The sequence below is a fragment of the Microsporum canis genome, genomic scaffold, assembly GCF_000151145.1.
Source record: "Microsporum canis CBS 113480 supercont1.9 genomic scaffold, whole genome shotgun sequence".
In the NCBI taxonomy this organism is placed as follows: Eukaryota; Fungi; Ascomycota; class Eurotiomycetes; order Onygenales; family Arthrodermataceae; genus Microsporum; species Microsporum canis.
In genome coordinates this window covers 410,818-433,812 of record NW_003299161.1, presented here as the reverse complement: position 1 = coordinate 433,812, position 22,995 = coordinate 410,818, and the positions used below count along the sequence as shown (strand labels likewise).

The 22,995-nt window shown below is 49.1% G+C and overlaps 10 protein-coding genes across 10 annotated transcripts; 6 read left to right on the top strand and 4 right to left on the bottom strand.

Moving 5' to 3' along the window:
• Nucleotides 1-814: 814 nt before the first annotated feature.
• On the bottom strand, nucleotides 815-1,114 carry MCYG_08629 (uncharacterized protein; the record flags this gene model as incomplete). Its single annotated transcript, XM_002842752.1, has 1 exon — nucleotides 815-1,114. One exon carries the CDS (start codon nucleotides 1,112-1,114, stop codon nucleotides 815-817), a length of 300 nt encoding a protein of 99 aa, XP_002842798.1.
• Nucleotides 1,115-2,746: 1,632 nt separating this feature from the next.
• MCYG_08628 (uncharacterized protein) lies at nucleotides 2,747-3,217 on the bottom strand (the record flags this gene model as incomplete). The annotated part of the gene is made up of 2 exons (XM_002842751.1): nucleotides 2,747-2,984; nucleotides 3,126-3,217. 2 exons carry the CDS (start codon nucleotides 3,215-3,217, stop codon nucleotides 2,747-2,749), a joined length of 330 nt encoding a protein of 109 aa, XP_002842797.1.
• Nucleotides 3,218-4,844: 1,627 nt separating this feature from the next.
• Nucleotides 4,845-5,708, top strand: MCYG_08627 (conserved hypothetical protein; the record flags this gene model as incomplete). Its single annotated transcript, XM_002842750.1, has 2 exons — nucleotides 4,845-4,955; nucleotides 5,028-5,708. 2 exons carry the CDS (start codon nucleotides 4,845-4,847, stop codon nucleotides 5,706-5,708), a joined length of 792 nt encoding a protein of 263 aa, XP_002842796.1.
• Nucleotides 5,709-6,028: 320 nt separating this feature from the next.
• MCYG_08626 (6-phosphogluconate dehydrogenase) lies at nucleotides 6,029-7,761 on the bottom strand (the record flags this gene model as incomplete). The annotated part of the gene is made up of 5 exons (XM_002842749.1): nucleotides 6,029-6,469; nucleotides 6,547-6,975; nucleotides 7,034-7,509; nucleotides 7,556-7,692; nucleotides 7,745-7,761. The coding sequence occupies 5 exons, from the start codon at nucleotides 7,759-7,761 to the stop codon at nucleotides 6,029-6,031; spliced, it is 1,500 nt and encodes a 499-aa protein (XP_002842795.1).
• A 1,142-nt stretch (nucleotides 7,762-8,903) lies between these two features.
• MCYG_08625 (RNP domain-containing protein) lies at nucleotides 8,904-10,169 on the top strand (the record flags this gene model as incomplete). The annotated part of the gene is made up of 1 exon (XM_002842748.1): nucleotides 8,904-10,169. The coding sequence occupies one exon, from the start codon at nucleotides 8,904-8,906 to the stop codon at nucleotides 10,167-10,169; it is 1,266 nt and encodes a 421-aa protein (XP_002842794.1).
• A 550-nt stretch (nucleotides 10,170-10,719) lies between these two features.
• On the top strand, nucleotides 10,720-11,766 carry MCYG_08624 (conserved hypothetical protein; the record flags this gene model as incomplete). The annotated part of the gene is made up of 3 exons (XM_002842747.1): nucleotides 10,720-10,838; nucleotides 10,910-11,453; nucleotides 11,518-11,766. The coding sequence occupies 3 exons, from the start codon at nucleotides 10,720-10,722 to the stop codon at nucleotides 11,764-11,766; spliced, it is 912 nt and encodes a 303-aa protein (XP_002842793.1).
• Nucleotides 11,767-11,923: 157 nt separating this feature from the next.
• MCYG_08623 (solute carrier family 35 member C2) lies at nucleotides 11,924-13,873 on the top strand (the record flags this gene model as incomplete). The annotated part of the gene is made up of 3 exons (XM_002842746.1): nucleotides 11,924-11,938; nucleotides 12,146-12,667; nucleotides 12,737-13,873. 3 exons carry the CDS (start codon nucleotides 11,924-11,926, stop codon nucleotides 13,871-13,873), a joined length of 1,674 nt encoding a protein of 557 aa, XP_002842792.1.
• Nucleotides 13,874-14,443: 570 nt separating this feature from the next.
• Nucleotides 14,444-17,663, bottom strand: MCYG_08622 (DNA polymerase V; the record flags this gene model as incomplete). Its single annotated transcript, XM_002842745.1, has 5 exons — nucleotides 14,444-15,337; nucleotides 15,448-15,705; nucleotides 15,759-16,552; nucleotides 16,610-17,219; nucleotides 17,283-17,663. The coding sequence occupies 5 exons, from the start codon at nucleotides 17,661-17,663 to the stop codon at nucleotides 14,444-14,446; spliced, it is 2,937 nt and encodes a 978-aa protein (XP_002842791.1).
• Nucleotides 17,664-18,279: 616 nt separating this feature from the next.
• MCYG_08621 (tartrate dehydrogenase) lies at nucleotides 18,280-19,679 on the top strand (the record flags this gene model as incomplete). The annotated part of the gene is made up of 4 exons (XM_002842744.1): nucleotides 18,280-18,535; nucleotides 18,613-19,103; nucleotides 19,212-19,359; nucleotides 19,480-19,679. The coding sequence occupies 4 exons, from the start codon at nucleotides 18,280-18,282 to the stop codon at nucleotides 19,677-19,679; spliced, it is 1,095 nt and encodes a 364-aa protein (XP_002842790.1).
• A 2,290-nt stretch (nucleotides 19,680-21,969) lies between these two features.
• On the top strand, nucleotides 21,970-22,670 carry MCYG_08620 (uncharacterized protein; the record flags this gene model as incomplete). Its single annotated transcript, XM_002842743.1, has 3 exons — nucleotides 21,970-22,110; nucleotides 22,155-22,372; nucleotides 22,589-22,670. 3 exons carry the CDS (start codon nucleotides 21,970-21,972, stop codon nucleotides 22,668-22,670), a joined length of 441 nt encoding a protein of 146 aa, XP_002842789.1.
• Between the last annotated feature and the right edge of the window lie 325 nt (nucleotides 22,671-22,995).

Genomic DNA, 22,995 nt, shown 5'->3' with positions numbered 1-22,995 from the left:
GGCGCGCGTAAAGCGTGGAAGAGCGACTTACCAGGACTAAATCTCGGGTTTATAGGCGTTTGTAGCTGTTAAAGACGTCTTGTACCGTCATGTACTGTCTTTTTGGCGTCTCGATGGGTGGAAGTGACGGTGTTGCGGTGTATATCTGGTGGATTGGGGTCGACTAAGTGGCCGCCGGCCCTCCCCCTGGCCCTTCGAGACACGATCAGACGAAACGAGAGACGGGTTCTACTCGCGTATCCGTGTGTATCTGCACCCTACACAGCGTGTCTACAGCGCAGAGACTTATCCAGACCTGTATCCAGAAGTCCTCTCTGTCGTGGTGGACTTGTGGCCGAGGACCAGAAGATAGTAGAAGAAGTAGAGAAGAGAAGAGCCGAAAAGGAAAAAACTCGATGCAAGTCAGGTGAGGCCGTCATGCAGCCGCGCGGGTAGCTCAAGATACAAATCCCAACCAAGATGATTATTATGGCTCTGATGAAGATGTAGAAGACGAAGTTGTTGTAGTAGAAGAAGCGATGAAGTCGAAGAGTTGAAGTCGAAGTCGTCGTCCTAAAGCGGTAATCTTGACGACCGACGTTTACCAACAAATAACCCCCCTTTCAACATAGAAGAACCAAGGGTACAAGATGAAAAGGGACTCTTTACGGCTAGAGGACAGTGCAAACCTGGCGATGGCGAGCAGTTTCAGGCTTTCAGCCCGCGAGGGTTGTACGCCAGTGAGCAGCAACAGCAAGGAAACAGGAGGAACAACACGAAGAGGTTCTATAGGCCCTACGTCTAACAGTTTAACTAACAGTCTGGTACAGGCATTCTACCAGCATGCATTCCACTCAACTTCCACGTCGCCAAACGTTCCAGTGATCCCGTCGAGGCCTGTCAAGGCCATTGGGCCGCGGAGACCGCCAGGCCCGCCATGCTGACTCTCTGCTGCATCAGATGCCTGCATAGACTGCATACATAGTTCTATAGGCTGCACATCGGTCTGCACATCGGTCTGCGTCGACTGGCTGGCCCTTGGGCCTGTGGTGCTCTGATAGGCTGCCCTCGCCCTGCTCTCTCTCTGCCCAAACGGGGAGGACACGACATGGCTCTCACCTTGGCTGTGTGCCATGCTGTTCTTTCCCAGTTATCGCCAACGGCAACAACGACACGGGGTCACTTTGTACCACAGGTAAAATGCAGTTAACAAGTACCCAAAGCATAACCTGCTCGGAGATTATACCTCCTGGCTACTTGGGTAGGACTATCGAATCCCCATAGAAACGGTCCAACTTTGTACTTCTCCAGTGGGCATCTTGAAACACCCCTTCACCAACTCTGCCTACACCATCCTTTTCTTCTTTTTCATCCTTTTATGTCTTGGCATGAGTAAAGTTGGTCATGTGATGATTGTCTCATATTAACGCCAGGGCTTAGGGCTTAGGGCTAGTATAAGATCAGGAAAGGGATATCTATAAGAGAGAGTGACACCTATACCAGGGGATGCCCTTGACTCTTCTCTTGGTACCTTTCCATGCATTCCTTGATCCGTTAGATATCTCGTTTGCGGAGAACCCAGTAAGATATATAGGACCATAGTATGTCCCCTGTATCGGATCCAACCCGACCTCGAAGGTACTTGAACCCCTTGAGCCGTCTTCCACCATGCTATCTTATCACTACCTTATCGCTCTCTCTGCAGCCCCTGTAATTTATGTATATATATAGACCCCAAGCCATGTTAACGCTAAGAGGTAAAGGATGGACCTTGCAACTTGGCCAACTGTTTTGCATTCCCCAGACGAGCGCAAAACATGCATAACCCTCCTCCTTATAATCACGTGATTAATTACATAACCAATGAATATCACGTGGATCATCACCTCTCGACGAAGCTTCTCGGGACTGAATCTTGGTAGAGAGCGTCATGGACCAAATATGTTGGAAGCACATATATATATATACCCGTGAATATATGGCTCACATTTATATATCCATATATATAAGTGGGTTGGTCTTTTGGGACTAAACCACTCATGTGTATATCTAATATAATCGATCTAAATATACCAAGACAGTACAGTCGACAAAGTCTCCAGGCTTCCGGTGTCTTGAGATATAGCTTGTTGACCGGCTATGCCTGACAGGGCACAAAAAGACATAAGCTTGCCTCCCTCTGAGCCTGCACATCCCCCTGCGTACGAGAGTCTCTTTCCTGGGCGCCATCACGCCGTCTCCCGGTCATACGAGGGCTTGTGTCCCTGCAGCTGCCACTCTCTTCGACCAGGCCAAAGTTCTTCTTGCACCTTAGGAAGAGATACTAGCTCGGCGAGTAACAGTTTCCCTCAGAGAGATCATTGCTTGTTACTGACAGGAAGGAGTAATAGTCAAGGAAGCAGTGGTGGAAAGGGCTATCAAAACATCTCCCAGAAAGGAAGACAATACAGTATGGCTCTCCCATCTATAAAGGCCTGTTTTTGTGGCCTCTGTTGTCTTCTCCTCTTCTCTCTCTCTTTTCCCCAAGCTTCGACTTGACCACGTTTACCCCTCTGGATACTTTCACACCATTTCTCACAATGCCTGACATCGGGGACTAACATCGGGATTATATCCTTTGCTCTTTCTATCGTCTTTGCTCTTCTGGCTTCCTGGAGGTCGCTGTGGTTTAGGGAGTTGACTTTGTCGGTGTTGTTTTTTGGTGAATTATATCTTACTGCATATCACTAATACAATTTACAGAGGTCTGTGGCGACGCATAGGGCGTCTAAGGCACCTCCGTTACGAGGGTAGGTTTAGGCTGTTCTTCGAGGATCCCGTGCGCCCCCCGGATCCCGAAGAACCAGTGCTGGAAGAACACGAACTCGAGGAGCTTTCTCACCAGGAGAGCCGATCGTCTGGTGGACAAGGAAGTGGCATAGAATCCTCTGTGCAACCTCGACAGCGGCACGTACCACTCCTCACCGACGAGGAGATCCTGACTGGAAGTAGGATGCCATTTCTCACTGTGTTGTTGATAAACCAGATTTAACAAATACCATGTTTAGATCCTTGGACTGGAACGGACTCACAGACTGCTGAGTGATCAGCTGGGTGAGTTTATTTTTGTTCATATCATATACATTGCACTTTGAATCAGGGCTAACCTTTGGTTAGCTGACCCATCCGGTAATGCTTTCAACGTTGCAGCTGATTTCGCCTGGGATCGCCAGTTTTTCTGGGCAGCGGCCGTCTCCATGGCGGGGAGAATGGTTGCCGTCCGGTGGCCTTTCTCCATCAGCGGCGAGTTCACACTTCTACGCAGTGCTGATGACTAGTAGTTCAACCTGTTTGAACGAAGCTAAGATGAACTCAACATAATGTATATAGCTATCAGAGATGCTGAGCATGGTAGCATAAATCGGCTCCGTTATTTCCGACTAACCAGCGTAATCCCCGCATTTTTTTGGTTATGTAGTTTGTCATTATAGAGCAAACAGATGGCCATTGCAATATAGCATGTACGAATGGTGAGGGACTCTCTCAATATAAGAAGTCATAAGGAGGATAAGAAAAGAAACTGGTGGATGGGCTGATAACCATCTTTGGTCAAAGCAATTCATTGTAACTATTAGTGGACTATAGGATTTGCATTGACTACTACTCAACCATCCTAAAATACCACAGGGTTCTCATGGTGATAACCTACTATGTATGAGGATGAAGCCATATCTACATGATGCTGCTTCATATTCATCTATAAGTTCGGCACTCCCGTGCATTTTCGAAGGTTGAATTTGCAAAGTATTGGTTTACAGCTTTATCGTCCAAGCTACATTTTGATAAGACGGAGTTTCAAGATATTCAAATATCCGAAGTCTCCTTCAAAGAGTCTCTCTGTCCGTAAATACTGTGCACTTTTTATTGTCGAGTTAAGGGGCCTGATACGTGTGTTGAAAGTGGTATGTTGATGTATTTTCAATTCAGTAAATCATTTAATCTCTAACATCTGACGCCTAGCATCATGGCCATAACCCCCCAATCTGACTGAATATTTGTACTATGGAACAAACCTCTCCCTATGCGGATCAAATGCATATCGACGTCTAAAGGAAGCTAAACTTTGTGAACAGGGTGTTGTTCCTTACTTCTATGGGGTAATTGAGAATCTTGACCCAAACCTGTCTTCCGTAGTTACCTAGATACATTAGTGAAGGATGTATATCCTCCTACGGCTATACTTATTGGGTATATGAAAGAACCACAACTATACACCGGAAAGAGATTGGGAATTCTTGTCCAAAGTCACTCAAGTCTAATCGATCGTACGACACTCTTCAATCCACGATACTTCACCATGCTGCATCTTCACCATGCCGGTCATCCTGCTGTCTCTCTCGAGACTATCTCCTCCAACTCCACCGCGTATCACCAAATACCAGGCATCCTTACTGCGCTGACAACAAGCAGTCTGGCAAACGCTTTAACTCGGGAGATTTAGGAGAGTAGAAAATAGAAACATAGCAGTTTACTATGTATAGATAGACAGGGCTCCCCCTGGACGGTCATCTGCCAGCTGTACCTTGTATATCAGTAGTTTGAGACGAACTCCTTGACCTTGATCTGCAGAGACAGGGTCGGGCAGCAGCCGAACAAACCATCCGTAGATAGATAGCTATTTATATAACTGAAAGCTGATATTTTGTGTAGACAGTAGATAGCTATATAACTGGCTTCTTCTTCTTTCTTCTCTTCGGTGTTGGTTGTTGTCAAAAAGGTTGAACCTCGGCTCGTCTGGCACCTTCACAACATCATCCAATTCCTCGATATCACCGTTTTAATATCATCACCACTTAGTTTTACCATCACTATATACATACCTAACTATGGGCGACTTTGGGGCATCGCCCTCTATCGAGGAGACCCTCTCTTTGCCCACGGAATCCATCTCTGCTCCCCTGGACGACGACATCCACGTCCTGGTCACTGGCTTTGGCGTGAGCCCTCCTCCCTCTCCCCTCCATCGGCAGCATTAGCCTGGCCAGCACAAGAGCTAACGTAATAGACAGCCATTCAAAACACATCCACTCAATCCCTCATGGTTAATCACCTCTCTGCTCCCCAAGTACGCCCCCTCGACCTCCAAGAACCGCCGGGTACGCATCCATGCCCACCCGCGCCCTATTCGAGTGGCTTACGCTACCGTCCGCTCCGAGATGCCTTCTATCATCGAGGAGTTTCGAGCCTCGCATGACGGACGCCCGCCTCATCTCGTAATTCACATTGGCATGGCGTCGACAAGGCAGTACTATTCCGTTGAGACAGTCGCGTGCAGGGACGGATACAAGTACACTGACATAGAAGGACAGTTTGGTCTGCCTTTTGACTCTACTTCGCCTGAACGCCTACATCCCGGTGTGCCTTCTTCTACGCCTGGAGGGGCAACAGAGAACATCACTGTGAAGCCCTCGCCGCTGGATACGGCGTTCCTACAGACATGGCGTAAGAGTCTGCCTCCGGGACGTGCGATTGATGTGCGACTGTCTCACGATGCGGGGCGGTATCTATGTGAATATATATATTACACTAGTCTCTCCATGGCCTGGGAGGAGCAGAGGCCGCGAGGGGTCGTCTTTCTGCATGTTCCTGGATGGACGGACAAGGCCAGTGTGGAGATGGGTGCCGATGTCCTGGTGGGGCTTGTCCGGGCGATGGTGGAGAGCTGGATTACCGAGAGGGATGCTATATGATGATGATTATGCTCTGATATATACGAGAGGTTTTTTTTTTTTTTTTTGGGATTTCGGACTAGCGATACCATGACTATATGACTGTATGACTCTGCATTCAATGTGACTTGACTGTTTTACTTGGCTTACGATTACAGCCATGGAACGGAGGTAGATGAAATTTATGACATCTGATCACTGCTGTTGAAGTACATCAATGCCTACTCCCTAACGTATTGATGGAAGGGTTGAACGAGTGAGAAAAAGGAACTTGATATATATATGTGAAAAAAAAAAAAGTCTTCCTTTACATCTTTGCTTTCAACGGCCTCCGATCATGTTTATGCTTGGTAAGTTGAGGCGGAGACATTGCCCCCCCTCCCCGTCCAGTTGACGTGGATGTTCTCGCCCTCAGGGTACTTCTCACTTGCATACTCGGGCTTGATCCGGAACGTGTGGGCGCCAAAGTAGTCTCGCTGAGCCTGTAGCAGATTGGCCGGCAGGTCACGCGATCTGTAGCCGTCGTAGAAGCTCAGTGCCGTGCTGAAGGCAGGGGTAGGGATGCCCCAGAGTGCGGATTTGGAGACCACGTCACGCCAGCCGGCCTGCGCGTTATGGATGGCCTTGTTGAAGAAGTCGTCGAACAGCAGGTTCTCGAGGTCGGGGTTGGTGCGGTAGGCGTTAGTGATGTCCTTGAGGAAGACGGAGCGGATGATGCAGCCGCCTCGCCACATCAGGGCAATGGATGGCTTGTTCAGCTTCCACTCGTATTTTTTGCCGGCCTAGTAGCGTTAGCAAGAAAGTGGACGAAACATTTGGAGGGTTCGATATTGCAACTGAAGGGCGATGGTTTGCATACCTCCTGGATTAACATGAATCCCTGGGCATAGGAGATGATCTTGGAGGCATAGAGAGCCTGCTCGAGGTTGTTGATGAACTCCTGTCTGTCACCTTTGAAGTCTGGCTCGGGGCCCTTCAGCACCTTACTGGCACGGATACGCTCATCCTTGAGCGAGCTAAGGCATCTGCCAAAGACGGCCTCTCCTATGAGGGTGACCGGCATGCCGAGGTCGAGAGCATTGATGGCAGTCCATTTGCCAGTTCCCTTTTGGCCGGCGGCGTCAAGGATCTTTTCAAGCAGGGCAGTGCCGTCGTCATCCTTGTGGCGGAGGATATCTCTGGTTATCTCGACCAAGAAGGAATCAAGAACTCCGTTGTTCCATTTCTCAAAGACATCACCGATCTCAGCAGGGGTCATTCCTAGACCCCGCTTAAGGATATCATATGCCTGTCCAGTCAGTTAGATAGGGTAACATAGATGCATATATAGAGAGAGAAGAACAAACCTCGGTGATCAATTGCATGTCTCCGTACTCGATACCGTTGTGTACCATCTTAACGTAGTGTCCGGCACCCTCATCACCGACCCAGTCGCAGCAGGCCTCACCATCACTCTTGGCCGCAATGCTCTGGAAGATGTCCTTGATGAAGGGCCAGGCCTCCTCGTTACCACCTGGCATCAGACTGGGGCCGTAGCGAGCACCTTCTTCACCCCCAGAGACACCAGTGCCAACGAATCGAATGCCCTTCTCTGCCAGATACTTGGTTCGACGGTTCGAGTCTGGGTAGTGAGAGTTGCCTCCGTCGATGATGATGTCACCCTTTTCGACGAAGGGGAGGAGACTCTCGATGAAATCGTCAACCGGCTTCCCGGCCATGACCAACAGCATGATACGACGGGGTTTCTTCAGCTTGGAGCAGAATTCCTGGACTGAGTGGGCTCCAACGATAGATTTGCCTGTTCCATAGTACACATCAGTCTCTATATCCGGAGAAGCGTATACAGTATAAACAGCAGAACTACCTACCCTTGGCCTCGTTGGCGAGAAACCTGTCGACCTTTTCGACCGTACGGTTGAACGCAACAACGGTGAATCCATGGTCTGCCACGTTCATGATGAGATTCTGGCCCATCACAGCCAGGCCGATGAGGCCGAAATCAGCACTGCCTGGTCAGTATCACGTTGACTACCCTGACGGAAGAAGGGCTGACTTACACTGCTTGGTCTGCCATGGTGAAGTAACTCTCGAATTGGCTTGTTCGTCTGTCTTGTTTTCTCTGAGCTGTGGTGAAGTAGAAGAAGAGGAGGAGGACGAAGAAGAAGAAGATGATGAAGGTGAAGCGGGGAGAGAAGTAGGAAAGTCGATGACTAAAGTGGAAGTTCCAGAACTTAAGATGTTTTACATAGATATTTATACAGACATAAAAAACTATCTATACAGATATATATAGAGAGAGAGAGACTGGTTACTACATTCCGATAATAGAGACTGCATACTACATGCTGGATACACCAATTGAGGCTGCTCGTCTAGATATGCCGGCTCCCACTTGCTGCTCCCGCTCCATGCGCCCTCGCTTGTACGCTGCCCACCATGTCCGACGCTGCCGTTGCCCTCTTCGCCCGATGGTTCCCCCGGGGATATCGAAGGGAAAAGGGAATGGAAAACGAGGACGAGCAAGCATCCGGGATGTCTCTTGGAGGGCAGATGCAGCGTTATGTCACTGAGGGGCAGCAACTTTTTCATCATCCCTGGCCTGGGTTCGGATGGTTTGGGTGGCCTGCAGCGACCGGGAGCATGAGGTGCGTCTTCCTATCCTTGCCTCCCTGTCTGGTGGTCGTCCTCCGTCCTCCGTATGCTTTTTTTGCCTTTTTTTGCCTTTGCTTTTCGTCGTCGTCGTCGTCTTCTTGTTGTTCTTGATGGAAGAAAAAGAAAAAAAAAAAAACATCGAAGATATTACATAATAGCTTCATTAGTCAGTTCTTAGTCAATGGGTTGGGTTAGTAATCGTTGACTAATAACCCTATTACTAATACTTTGCTCATCATCACGTGAATATCAACTTCATCAAAACCTCCAAAAGTAAGAAAAAAGTTGAAGGTGAAAAGACAAGAAGGAAAAAGAAGATTAACGAGAAAGGAATAGAAGAAGAAGAAGAAGAAAAGAAGGCAACGAGGGAGAGTATCAAGGCGACAGCGGCTCGCGACTTACATCTGGTGCCCCAACTTGCTCCAGCAAGACTCCAAGGTACGTGTGCTGCAAGCATCTCCTGCAGAACACAAGGGTTGTTTGTTCTCTGCCTCTGCCTGTCTCTCTGTCTCTATCTATCCATATATCTATCTGTCTGTCTGTCTGTCGAGCAATCCGTTCATCATGTCCCTACCGCCTCCTCCAGGTCTCCAGCGTCCACCGCCATCGCAAACCGCCCCGCAGGCCCAGCAACCACCGGCCTCGCTGCCTGCCCGTCCGCCATCCACCGCATCCTCATACACAGCTGCTGCCGCTCCGGCCACCGTCTCGAGGCCTCCTAGCCATGGACCAGACATATCTAGGCCAGCTGTCGGGGCAGCTTACGGTTTCCAGCCACGTGCCGTAGCTGCGCAATCGTACCGCGCACCCGCGTATCCTACATACAACAATAGCACGGGCTATCAATATCAGCAGCAGCAGCAGCAGCAGCATCAACCACATCACCAACATCAACAGACGTACCAGGCACAACCGACGTCGTACTACGGCCAACAGACCCAGCAGTCATACAATAACAACACCTCTACATATAACCAGCACAATGGGTACCCGCAGAAACGAAACAATGCAGGCTCATACGGAGCCAGGTCAGGGCAGCCACGGTACGGCGAATCCACCGGTGACCCCGAGATGGACGCTCAGATTGCACAGTGGCAGAGTGCATACATGAGCAAGGACAGCAGTGAGGCTGCCGCTGCCGCTACCCCGTCTTCTACCGCCGCTACGGGAGCCAACAGCGGTCCTCTGGGCTCCATTCAGCGTCTACATGACCCATCAGCCAGTACAGCATCGACTCCGCCGAGCGGAGCAGCCACCACGGCCGCTGGCACCCCCCTCCCCATCCCCAACCAAGGCCTGGCTGCGGCCGCTGGCCAGGAGTCATCTGCTGAGCCAACCAAGACTGTCCTACGCTCTGGCGGTGGCCAGACGTGGACGGACTCGACGCTTCTGGAGTGGGATCCGGCTCACTTCCGGCTCTTCTGCGGCAACCTGGCCGGCGAGGTTACGGACGAGTCGCTGCTCAAGGCCTTCTCCAAGTATCCGTCTGTGCAAAAGGCGCGGGTGATCCGGGACAAGCGGACGGAAAAGAGCAAAGGGTACGGCTTCGTCAGCTTCTCGGACGGGGACGACTATTTCAAGGCTGCCAGGGAGATGCAAGGCAAGTATATCGGTTCGCACCCCGTGCTGCTGAGACGAGCCATGACGGAGATCAGGCCCGTTAGTGCATCCAAGGGCAAACACGCTAAGGGCAAGGGCAGACACGGCCACCATCACAGCAGCGGCAGCGGTATTGGACGAGAGAACAAGCCTGCTGCCGTCGCCCCGGGCAAGACAGACGGCGGCGTGAAGAAGCAGAAGACCAAGGGCGGCCTCAGGGTTCTAGGATAGTTCATCAATAATAATACTACCTTCTTCTTCTCCATAATGTTCCGCTTTATATCTCCAACGTCATCCTTACATAAGCATCACAAAACTCCAAACTTCAACTTCAACTTTTTCGTCTTGATATTATTTTTATATCAACTTGAAGAACTTCTTCCTCTTCTCTCTTCTTCCTGTCGAGTCGGGCTCTTCTCGCCCCTGTTTTCTTCTGTTCTTGCTCTAACGACTTTAATATCTATTCTTTTTCTTCTTTTAACGCTGTGGGCGGATTTTCTACCGGGTTTGCTGGATTTGCTGGTCTTCTTCTTCTTCTTCTTATTGCAGCTATAAGTATACGGATACGTCTATCTGCTAGGGGGTTTGTTTTATTGGTATTTGCGACTGGAATCGTCCCTGTCAAGCTGTGATTTTTCTTTTCTGTATACTCGACTCTTCCACGCGACCAAATAAGAAAAAGAAAGAAGCCCAAAAAAAAAGGGACGACGGCAGGATATTCAACTTGAAGGCGAATATTTCATCGCATTGCGGACCAAGTTGACAGACAGTGCGACTCATGATGGCGACAGAGAACAAGCGCCATGCCTCCGCAAAGTCGCAGGGTCAAGACCACCATGGCTTTGGGCCTTCGGGGACGGTGAGCCTCGAGAAGGCCCTCAGCTCAGCAATTGGCGCCAGGTCAGTCTATTGGTGTTGAATATATTGATGTGTGCGCGTGAGTGTGTGTATTGATAGCTAATTGTGTGTAGAATCCGAGTAACTACTACGCAGCCGGCCTCAGTGACCATCGAGGGAACGCTCTTCACCGCATGTCCCATCACAAATATCATCGCCATCAACACGTCCACCGGCTCCAGCACATCGTCGGGCAACGCGGCATCACCTGCCCTCGCTCTCTTGCAGCCAGGAGACTTCACCATACTCCCCATCACCCGCATCCAGAGCTTCAACCTGCTCTCCCTCTCGTCAGACTCGCCCTCGTCCTCCCACAGCAATGGGGCCTTCTCCTCTGCACAGCCAGCCATCTACCCGCTTGATATTCGTGCCCTACGCAACCGCGAGGCCGCTGCCATCGCCCGCCTGAAGGACCATGAGTCCTCGAGGGGTAAGGGGGTCTCAAAAGAGGCCCAGGACCTGTTCGATGCCTTTAAGCGGACAATGCCGACTCACTGGAGCGGAACGAGCATCGTCGTGGCTGACTCGGTGGTCATTGCTGCTCCGTATGGCGTGGGTGACTGCAAGACACTCAACCTGGCCGGCAGAGACGACGTCGCCGGCACCGCTTTAACCCGAGTGCGCAAGGTGGTGAGTACCTGCATACATATGTACATACATACATATATACTGACAACGACAGCTTGAAATGGAACGAAAGAAGATTGAGCTCCGTCGCGCCAGCACCGCGATGGCAAAGTCGGGAAACTTCCCCAAGAGCAATAACAACACTGATGGACCCGTGAAGAAGGTCTCTACGGCCGGACCAGGCACACCGTCTGCCGCCAGCACCGCCGCAGCTACACCGCGAGACCCACGGGCTGCCGTTGCAGTCCCTATACGCAGCAACACCCCGTCCGGCAGCTCGCCCTCGCAGAGAAAGGGCGGATGATCTGGTTTGAAGCCTGGGCAGGAGATGTCGAGAGGTGAATACTCTACTATCTGGTCTACTGGTACTATCTGTTTAGCCATCTATCCGCGTACGCCTGACCTTTGTCCATAATACATACATGCATATGCTCGTACCTGTACTCGAGGCGTCACGCGACATGAAACCCGTTGAGGTGCATATTATATAGCCAGTATAATAAGACTCATCTCATATCTCATCTACTCAACCTCTACTCATTATCAATACTATCACTACAACTATGTATACACATATTCACATACTATCACTGCAACTACGTCGCCGTGTTTGCTGTGATATCAAGCTTGGCTGAGTTTTTACTAGTTTGGGAATATCAAACCAACTTCAAATTTCTTCACAGCCTCAAGGCTTCTCACAGCCGACAGAAGATACAACTCCCAGCTACAAACCGCACAGTATCGTATATGAGAGTATACGACAGCATACACTACACCCGCAACAGCTGGTCTGCTTGTCTTCAACCTCCGATTTCGGCCTACGAAGCTGTCTCGCTCCGTCTCTACCACAAACGGCCTTCTACAAGCCTACAGGAGGTACAGGAGCCATCATACTACAACAGCAGCTGGAGCCCCGAAAGCGAGTTGACCGCCGCTGGTGGTCTAGGATGGGCTCTCTCAGCGCGAGCCCATCCCTCACGGCCACCGTGATCGAGTCCGCCATCGACGACGAGGAGATCGGTCTCACGCCCCAGCAGCGACGGCACAAGCAGTGGCGCGCCAGGAAGAGACAGCAACGTGAAGAGCTCGATAACATGGTGCCCAACAATGCTCTGCGCATGGCAGACCGTACGGTCATAAAGAAGCTGGCCATTAATGCCCTCTTCATCGGCCTGTGGTACTTCTTTGCCGTCTCCATATCACTCGTCAGTACTCTCACACACACTCTCTCTATACATATACACCTTTATATACGTGCTAACTGATAGTGATAGTATAATAAATGGATGTTTTCACCTGGAAACCTGAACTTCAAGTTTCCGCTCTTCACCACCAGCCTACATATGCTTGTGCAGTTCATACTCGCCTCGATACTGCTCTACTTCTTCCCTTCCCTGCGTCCGCCTCTGACTAGCCCCGATGCAGCCATGGGGAAGCCCAACGCTCCCTCGTTGACCCCGATATTCTATCTCACCCGTCTCGTGCCCTGCGGGAGCGCTACCTCGCTCGATATTGGCCTGGGAAACATGTCTCTGCGCTTCATCTCCCTCAGCTTCCTTACTATGTGCAAGTCCTCTGCGCTGGGCTTTGTGCTGCTCTTCGCCATCGTATTTGGTCTAGAGACGCCCTCTATAAAGCTCGTCTTGATCATATGTACCATGACCCTCGGGGTGGTCATGATGGTTGCTGGCGAAGCCTCCTTCCATGCCGTCGGTTTCGCCCTCATAATCGCTTCGTCCTTTTTCTCCGGTTTCCGCTGGGCTCTCACCCAAATCCTCCTGCTGCGGCACCCTTCTACCTCGAACCCCTTCTCGACCCTCTTCCTGCTCACACCCATCATGTTCGTCTCCTTGCTCGCCATTGCACTATGTGTCGAGGGATACCACGAGATCCTAGCTGGCATCCACACCCTTGCTACCGATCACGGCTCCTTCAAGGTTCTACTCTTTCTCTCCTTCCCGGGCATGCTAGCCTTTTGCATGATATCGTCCGAATTCGCGCTCCTTCGACGCTCATCTGTCGTCACTCTGAGTATCTGCGGTATCTTCAAGGAGGTCATCACTATTGCTGCGGCAGGCATCTTTTTCAACGAGGTGCTCAGTCTGGTCAACGTTGTGGGCTTGATCATCGCCATATCAAGCATTGCTTGTTACAACTACATGAAGATAAGCAAGATGCGCAAAGAGGCTCTTTCGGAGCGAGAAACGGTCGACGATGATGAGGACGACGGGTACGAGAGTCCTGGCCCCAGCTCTGGTCTCATGGATGACGGACAGGGCCACAGACACTCGTCTCCTGCTGCAGATGGCCGCTGGGGCGGACTCGTAGACCAGCTGAAGGCAGCCTTTGGAAATAATCGGAACCTCTCAGGTCCCCGATACCAGCCCATGCATGCATCCGCTGAGCCTTGAATGGGGACATCTCCAATGGACGACACTCACATATGTATTACAAAGGCCGTCCCCATGTCGGACAGACACTTTGGATCCAGTTCCCCGGACCCGGGCCGGTTCCTGCGTTGCGGATTGGAGGGTTAGGGAGGATAAGTGCCCCTTTCCCTTACATGATATTGTTTGTCTTAATATGGAGTACCTGATCACATTCACCCTTTTATCCGGTTTGTGGAACAGGGAAACAGAGAAACAGAATTACTATATATATTGGCTATGCTATTTTTTTTTTTTTTTTGTATCTGGACTTTGCTCAACATACACTTCCAAGGTTTCTGCGCCTGCTTAGATGATACCTTTGGCAATAACCTTTGTTGGCCTATCTCGGTTTACTAATTCTCTTCTTTTCCTATTACTCAGTATACAACTTGTGGGTTGGCATCATTGGCATTATTCAGTTTGGAAGTCTGCGTGTCAACATTAATTCAACGTGCAATTTTGCATAGATACATATAAATCATTCACATTGACCCATTTGACAATTCTATACTTTATATCTCTAACGCAGTTCAAAGTGGATATCAAACCGATTCAACTCTTCAACTGCTTACTAGCAGACACACACCAGTTATTCCAATCAGAAAAGAACGAAGCCTGAACATGACACTTGTTGCTCAACAGCTGCTTTTTGCGCGTATCAGCGTATACATCCACAATCCCCGAGACTGATTCCTTTTCATGAGCCACAAGGACCTTCGCAAGCAAAAGGCTTGCCTGGCTGCAAGACGTAGCGTGTGGACCAGACGCACTATGCGTAGCCTCGCTGTGCACTTGTTTGAGCAGGTCCCAGACTAGCTCAGTAGACTCGATTTCGGGCACAGACGAACCCTTGCACAGTCTCGTATATTCCCGAAGAACATTGGCCGCTTTCTGAACGAGTTGCTGCACACTTGATTTTCGCAGCAGCTGCAGGAGTGGGAGAATAATATCAAGCGCCAGGAGGTTAGAGTGGCATTTCTTGACGTATATGTCAAGCAGGTCGAGAACTCTGTTCTTGAAATTGATCATGGTCTCTTTGGCATCCTTTTTATCCTTCTTCTTGCTTGATGCCTGCTCACGGGCCTGGAAGACCTTGACAAGTTGTGCATCTATAGCCTCCATGTCATCGTCTCCCATATCGGAACCGTCAGAGCCGTCGGATGCATCTAGATCTTTATCGGCACGATGAGTTCCCAGTGCTGCAGCGAGTTTCGCGTCAAACTCAGCCAGGTTTTCATCATCGTTCTCGCCATCATCTTCATCTTCGTTGTCGTCTTCTTCCTCTTCTTCGGATTCAGATTCTGATGCAGCATCAGCTATCTCAACATCAGACCCATCAATCATTTCAACATCACTATCGTCTTCCCCTTCTTCGTCGTTTTCATCCTCATCATCCCTGTCGAATAGCTCCTGCTGACCTGCCAAACTTTCCTTTGCGTCAAGGACCTAGACCAATTAGACGACGTAGTTAAAGCCATTGATCAAAAAGCAACACTCACCGTGAGTAGGGAATGCAGTCCAGTATGAGTTAGTTTATTCGCAAAGGCTCCAAAAACCTGCACACTCATCGTTCGGAACAGATGAGAAGGCTTAGAAGCAAAACTGAGGAGAATCTCCACAAGGGCGTCTGATGCTTGATCGCGTTCTTCATGGTTAGCCTTCTTGGGGCTTAAGAACTTGTCATAGCATAGTTTCAGCTCATCTAGCATAGACACAGCATCGCCATCGCCATTGTATGTCTGGAGGATAGTAAGAGAATAGAGCAATTTGAGTCCCTGGACAGTCTGGTCCTGTTGCCCATCGTCTTGTTTACTCTGCAGCGAATTAGCCGAATGTGTACATATAGAGAAGGCACAATTACACTAACCTTTTTATGGATCTTCTTGAGCGTCTTGAATGCGGACTGGACAGACTCTGTAATGCTCTCACTCATATCAATGATAAAATTTCCAGGATTTTCATTCTCTTCCAAGTCCCGAATCTTTTGTACAATTTTGTATGCGATATCGGCTGAGCGTTTCTGACTGCTAATGACAATGTTTAAACAAGCAATTATTTTGTTCCTGAATAGCTCTCTGGTAGCATCGCTGATTGGAGGCTTCGCGGAATCCCTGGAAAAGTAAGTGTAGCGAGCAAGCGTAAGAATAATCATCTCAACAGCTGCGTCTAGCTCCTCAGAACTGCTCTCTTTAGCCGCAGCCATTAGAGACTTTGTAATTGTTTGGAGAAAATTGGCGATCTGCTGGCGTCTGGATGCAGACACCTTCTCATCAGCATCAGGATTGACGATCAGCCCCTCGAAAAAAGGCATGAGTTGCTTGATTGCGGTATGGGGTACATCGTTAATAATCTTTTCGACAACCTTGACTTTGGCAATCTGATCAAAGTTGATAGCTCCCCGAGGCCCCATGAGCCCACATAATGCAGGATAAGCAAACTCGGATTCCTTCGACACTCGGGCCTGTATCGACTTTGCAGCTTTAACGGCAATTTTATGGAGGTAGCGGTCTTCAACAGCAAGCTGATTCACCAAGCAGCGCATGAAATTCTGAGTGAAAATTAGGCTAGCTACCTCAATTGGCGCCTCGTTCAACACTTTCATAAATACCAGGAAACCCCAGTACTTGCGCTCTTCTGATGAAGCAGCTGCAAACAAACCACCTATTCATACACTTTAGCAAGAAATTTATGGCCCATCTGAAATCTGAGGTAACTCACAGTCAACTACCTCGGTCCAGAAGTCGGAGAATGCCAACTGTCCTGCCTTGCCCTTTTCCCCCTTATCCTCGATTGGTGGCTTTTCCACGGGAGAAGTATACAACTTGGCCAGAATCGGGTCCCATGCAAAGGGGAGTTTTGGGTTCCAGACTCCGGAGCTCTTGATCGTTGTATCTTCGCCATTTGATGCATCCTGACCTGAGGACTCTTTCATAATTTTAGCCAATGTAGCTTTCTCTCGAGAGTTTAACGGGTTATCATGGTTCCAGACACCATAAGGGAAGACGACTGGTGGAGACAAAGAGATATCCATGGCCGCTAACCAGATCGCAACACCTTCAGGGGTTTTTGCAAGGTTATTCTCGCACAGCGCAGCAAGTGCAGAGTCGACATATTTCGCACTCCTGTTTCGCGCACCAATATCACGTATCGCGTAGAAGATGATATACCCGCACTCTCCTCTGAGCCAGGGTTTCTTGTTGGCCAATTCAAAAACCAGAGAGAGGAGCCTAGTCCAGGTTTCAAATGGGACTTTAGGCTGAAAAAGAATTGAGCTTTTCAAAATGGCTTCTGCACCAAACAGCCTGCCAAAGTGGCGGTCTCTCTCTTCCTGTTCATTTATTAGTTATCTTGTTAAATTAAAACTGAAAATAAGGATGTATATTCTCCGTACCTGACCAGATTCGGCATTCGAAGTGTTTGTATTCGACTCTAGGAGGTCAATTGCTTTTGACACATCCATGTCCAAGACAACCTTCTTCCCCTCGCCCTTAGACTGACCAAAGAGAATAGACAAAAGTTCAGTCAAGGCAATTGAAAACCCTAGCCTGGCAGCCTTTCGACTGCTACAAAGTCCACGAAACAGTCTCAACAAGGCCTTTTCGACATCTTCAGGTGCCGGGTTCGCATCTGGCGTGAATCGCGAGAGCAAGTCACTTGCAGCTTTGAGTCTGATTTCATCGTTCTCGTTGCTCAAATCGTCGTATATTTCTACAAGTTTGACATCCACATTTACCTTTTCGCGGCGGCGTTTCTTAGGATTGAAGGACGACATAGCGCATCCAGGTTAAAGTTGCTCCCAATACGCTCCAAACGGCTCAAACAGGTTGTTTCCAGTGTGTTGTAGTGACTTTAATCCTCGAAGATGAAATTTCCCTTGAAATATTTGAAAATATTTGAAGAGGTTATTACCGAATGCGGTTAGTCTGTATAGAACCATTTAGGCTTAGCTCGATTTATGAACAAAATATACATACGATAGTGTTGATATGTTTGGTTATAGGAATATCGCAGTATATAAGATAGTAGATATGTGGGTATGGCTATTGTATTGTTTGTAGTTGATGCTATAGGTAGATAGTCCATTTTATTTGTATCTGGCGTGGTTGAGCGGAGGATATGGTTACTGTAGTAGTTAAAGCGAAGAAATGATATCGCGATTGATATACTGATATGGCTGTTCATCTGGAGAGATATTTACATATTGAATGATGTTCTAAGTGACTTGGGGTTATAAATATGGTTATTTTATCATTCCATTATTCCATCATATATCACGTATAAGGATGAGATCAAGTCCGGGGATAAACCCGGCGAGGACCCGAGAGTTTACTATATAAATGGACCATAAAATACGGCTTTCCAGATCTACACTACATTCAACATATAAGATGGCCAGCCTAAGTGCTAAACGAACATACCGCATTGCATCTATACCGGCAGATGGTATTGGTCCAGAGGTTATAGGGGCAGGGATAACAGTGCTGAAGAAGCTGACATCTACGCTGGGCAAGTTTGAGCTAGAGTTTGAAAACTTCGACTGGAGCAGCGAGTACTACAAGAAGAATGGCAAGTATCTACCCGACGATGCATTGACTACATTGAAGAAATTTGATGCGATACTCTTTGGGGCCGTGGGGGCACCTGGTAAGGACATAACTCGGTTAAGGGGAGGGGGATGATAACAAGATTTAAGAAGCTATAACAAGCTAAAAGTTGGATAGATGTGCCTGACCACGTATCCCTTTGGGGTCTACGCCTTGCCATCTGCCAACCACTGCAGCAGTACGCCAATGTGAGGCCAACAAAGGTGTTCCGGGGCACGCAGTCTCCCCTCCGCGGCTGCACTCCCGGAGACCTGGACTGGGTAATCATCCGTGAGAACTCCGAGGGCGAATATGCAGGACAGGGCGGCCGGAGCCACGTAGGCCGGGCGTGGGAGACGGCGACGGAGGTATCCATTTTCACTCGCCACGGCGTGGAGAGGATTATGAGATTTGCCTTTGAGACGGCACGGAGTCGAAGCAGGAAACAGCTTACCGTAGTCACGAAGAGCAATGCTCAGCGGAACGGACTGGTGCTTTGGGACGAGGTGGCGGCCGAAGTAGCAAAGTCATTCCCGGACGTGAAGTGGGATAAGATGCTTGTTGATGCCATGACGACTCGGATGGTGCTGAAGCCGGAGAGCCTGGATGCCATTGTTGCTACGAACCTGGTAAGCACTCACCTCTCCAACTCAATCCTCCTGCGGTCTGGAGACCTCCGTCATTTGTGCTCCATGAACCGAGGCAGCTGACACCGACATGTTTTCACCCTTCCACAGCACGCCGATATTCTATCAGATCTGGTAGCTGCCCTGGCAGGGTCCATCGGGATAGCACCCACGAGCAATCTCGATCCGACACGCGAGAACCCGTCAATGTTCGAGCCCATCCACGGCTCTGCATTCGACATAACCGGAAAGGGCATCGGTATGTATATATATCTGTAGCCAAGTTATCTTTTATTTAATTTTTTTTCATTTCCCTTCCCTGTTTTTGGTATCCCATTCTTGTTTCTTCCTATAACAGCATATACTAATGAAGGTATAGCCAACCCTGTGGCCACTTTCTGGACAGCCTCTGAGATGCTGGCCTGGTTGGGAGAGAAAAAAGCGGCAGACCTGCTGCTGGAGTGCGTCGAGGCCGTGTGCGAGAAGGGAGTGGCCACGCCGGATCTGGGAGGCAGACAGACGACGGTCGAGGTGACAAATGCCGTGTGTAAGGAGATTGAGGGCCGGTTGGGGAGGTAACTGTTTGGCAAACTGCTAGGTAAACTGCTAGGTTAAGATAAATTGGAAGTGTATCGAGTTATCGACGGGCCTAGTAATGTTCAAATAGTGAGGCGTCTCTCTTTGTCTCTGCCCCTTTTTATATGTATGAGCATTTTGCAACCTTCCGTAATTGTATTCGTGCCCAACGCTTGTAATATAAGGGACCCAGGTGGACCTTGTATAGGTAATATTCGATGGATCGATGGCCATTATTTTCTGGCTTTGCTAGTTCGAAGAAAAATTCTGCAACCAGCGATAGTCCAGAAGTTGAAACACCAAGGGGAAGAAAAGAAAACGGCCTTCAGACAGGTCAGAGAGAAAAGTTCCGATTCCATAGCCTCTTCCATTTAAGGAGAAGAAAAAGAAATGATCTGATAGTTGAAGCTCTGGGCCGGACCGTGTAGCCTTCTTTGCTGTATATATTTCTTATAGCTGTGTCTATGTACGTATCTATATATTGTCAGTGTCTAGTAAAGAGAGGCCGGAGATGAAGCTGTTACACCGTTGCCCAGGCATCCTGTCTCCCTTGCGCCTCCTAGATCGATGCTGAGGCCCGAATGCCCATGGCAACGCAAGGGAAAAAAACCACCAAGCGTATTAACATTAATAGTTTGTTACTTATTATTTTTCTTGTCGTTTTGTGCCTTTTTTTTTGTATTTCGAGATGTTTTTTTAACCTCCTGAAGGTCACGGGACTTCGTGTATTTCTCGTTTTGTTTTAGTTTCGCGACACGAAAAGACGACAAGATGAGAAGACGATGGAGAGAGGAGAAGAAGAAGATGATGAAGAAGAAAGGAGAGATGATGGGAAGACGACGGTAGAGAGGTGAGACGAGACGAGAGGGGACGGCCAGCTTGAACTACGACAGCTACAGCGTCATCGTGATTTATCCAAGACGGCGTTAGATGAGACAAGAGACACGCCGTTGAAGATGAAACCAGAGGATGGCTACGCTCTGATCTGCATCTGGAAGGTCGGCGAGGTCGAAAGGTCGGGTTCATGGGTCGCGGGGAGGACGGTGGTTTGGGCTCTCTTTGCTTCTTTCTTCCATCTGCTTCCGCTTCCACTTGAGCGAGAGAGAGATACCAAGCGGGCTAATCCTTTGCAGGGCATCAATCTCTCGGAGGCTTGAAGACAAGAAGAATAAACCCCACCATGGCAAAAAAACAGGAACAAGGATGGGAGGGTGCTCTCTTTTTTTTTTTTATTATTATTTTTCTTTCGACTAGCGAGCTCGATGGCGGACGGTTCTTGCCGATCAGGCCGTCCTCCATCTTCATATTCGCAGATTGGAGCTCTCTTTCTTTTTGCCTAGAAAAAGCAAACGAGATGTCAACCGGCGGTTATACCGGCCATTGACATCGTCCGGTTTATTGTTGCTATGCAAGACAGGTATATATATACACGCATCTATATGTATATGGAGACTATTATATGTGAGTGATGTGATGGGGTGATGATGCTGAGAAATGTGGCTGTTACTCCGTCCCCCTTATCCTGACGCCGATGCATTATTGGTGAAGCTACTCCCTTGTGACCTTTGGAGTCGATGACGATGATCTCCAACCGCGGGGCTGAGAACAGAAAACCTTGGGAACGCAAGGCCAGGATGCCCCTCGCTATGGGGATCCTTGCGTCTTAGTGGCCACGCTATGATGTTATAACATGTCGAAATGTCTGGATTGACGAATGGGGAGCTCCGTCTCTCCCTCTCCCTTGTCGGTTTTGGGGGCCCTTTTTCCTTCTCCTCTCTCGCACTCTCTCTATCTCCATCGAGTACTATAGTACGGAGTAAGAACGGAGTAGATATGCATGGTTGCAGCAACCATGGAGACATGCAACGATCCTAAGATGGATGCATTCAAACTAAACCGTGTATGGCCATGGAACCAACAATTAATATATAAATAGAGCAAGCAGAAGCAGAGAGAGTGAGAGAAAAAGAAAAGAGAGCCAAAAAGAGAGTTGTCCAGCTGGCTTTCTCAACTCTATTTCGCGGCTGGCTGCCCTGGTGATACGAAGCGCTAATGGGCTCCTTGTTCGTGAAGAAGGCCCAATAAGAACCAGATCTCGCACTGTCCCGATTGACTTTTTTGCTTTTTTTTCTTCCCGCCTTCCTTCAATTCCTTCTCTGGGAGCTTCCCTCGCCTAGGGCTGGCTGAGAATAGGAGCCTGGGACCCGAGAGCGTGAGCCTGCAGCTTCGGCATGCTGACAAGCGAGGGAACTTCACTGGGGACTTCTTTGCCAGAGGAAGAAGAAACCGGAAGATGGAAACCTCCGGGGAGAAAGCCAGACGACCGGAAATAGCGCGTGTGTTCCAAACATGCAAAGGGTGGAGTTTTGAGTGGTCCTGGGCGAGCAGGGGAGAAGCCTGCAACCAGGACAACTGTGTTACCCGGCTTGGAAGTGTACACACTCTCTAACACTCACACGGCGGGGGTGTGTGTAATAGACGAAGCTACCCTCGGCTGTTGAACCAGTGGCACAGAAAGCGTATGTACAGGAAATAGGAAAACGATGGCTGGTTGACCAGAGCAAGGAGGAGGACAAGAAGGGAGGAACCGAAAAACACTGTTCTATTGAAAGGTTGTATATTATATCCTGCATGTTAAATTCTTTGATGCGGATATCCTTGGTCTGGCCGTGCCTTGGACGCTTGTTACATCCACAGTACGTTGTCTGGTTACATTGGTGCATTTTATATATACACATATGGAGTTACAGAGTACAGGATACCAGGTTATACGACACACCAGAACTCCCCCCATCACCAGGAGACAAGACAGAGAACGGAAGGGAGATGGCCCTCCGTGTGCTGCAACAGTTTACTGTCAACGAACGGTCGTGTGCTATGGCTCCAGCTAACTACAACCATCGATCTTTCAGCTCCATACGGAAGAACAACCAAGAACGGGATTCGACAGCCGAACTATACTTGTGTACACTGTATATACTGTGTATATCATGAAAGTATATAGTTGAGTAATCGTACAGCATCGACATTTATTTGGTTCTCCCGGCCGATCTACCACTCTTGTGTATACAGCACCAGAGGATTCCTCACCATGGGGTTAGTTGAGTACCATGATATGTCAGAGTAAACAAACCGGTCAGCCTTACACTCTTAGCAAAGACACTAGACCCTCGCTGCCCCTGGATACTGTGACGGAGGATGCAGTAGCTCTGTCTAGCCAGCGGCAAGCATCGCAAAAAAAAAAAAAGAAGCCATGCGATGGCGATTGGCTGCAGCCATGCAAAGATACCCCGGCCCTGTGAGAGTACATCACTTTTGC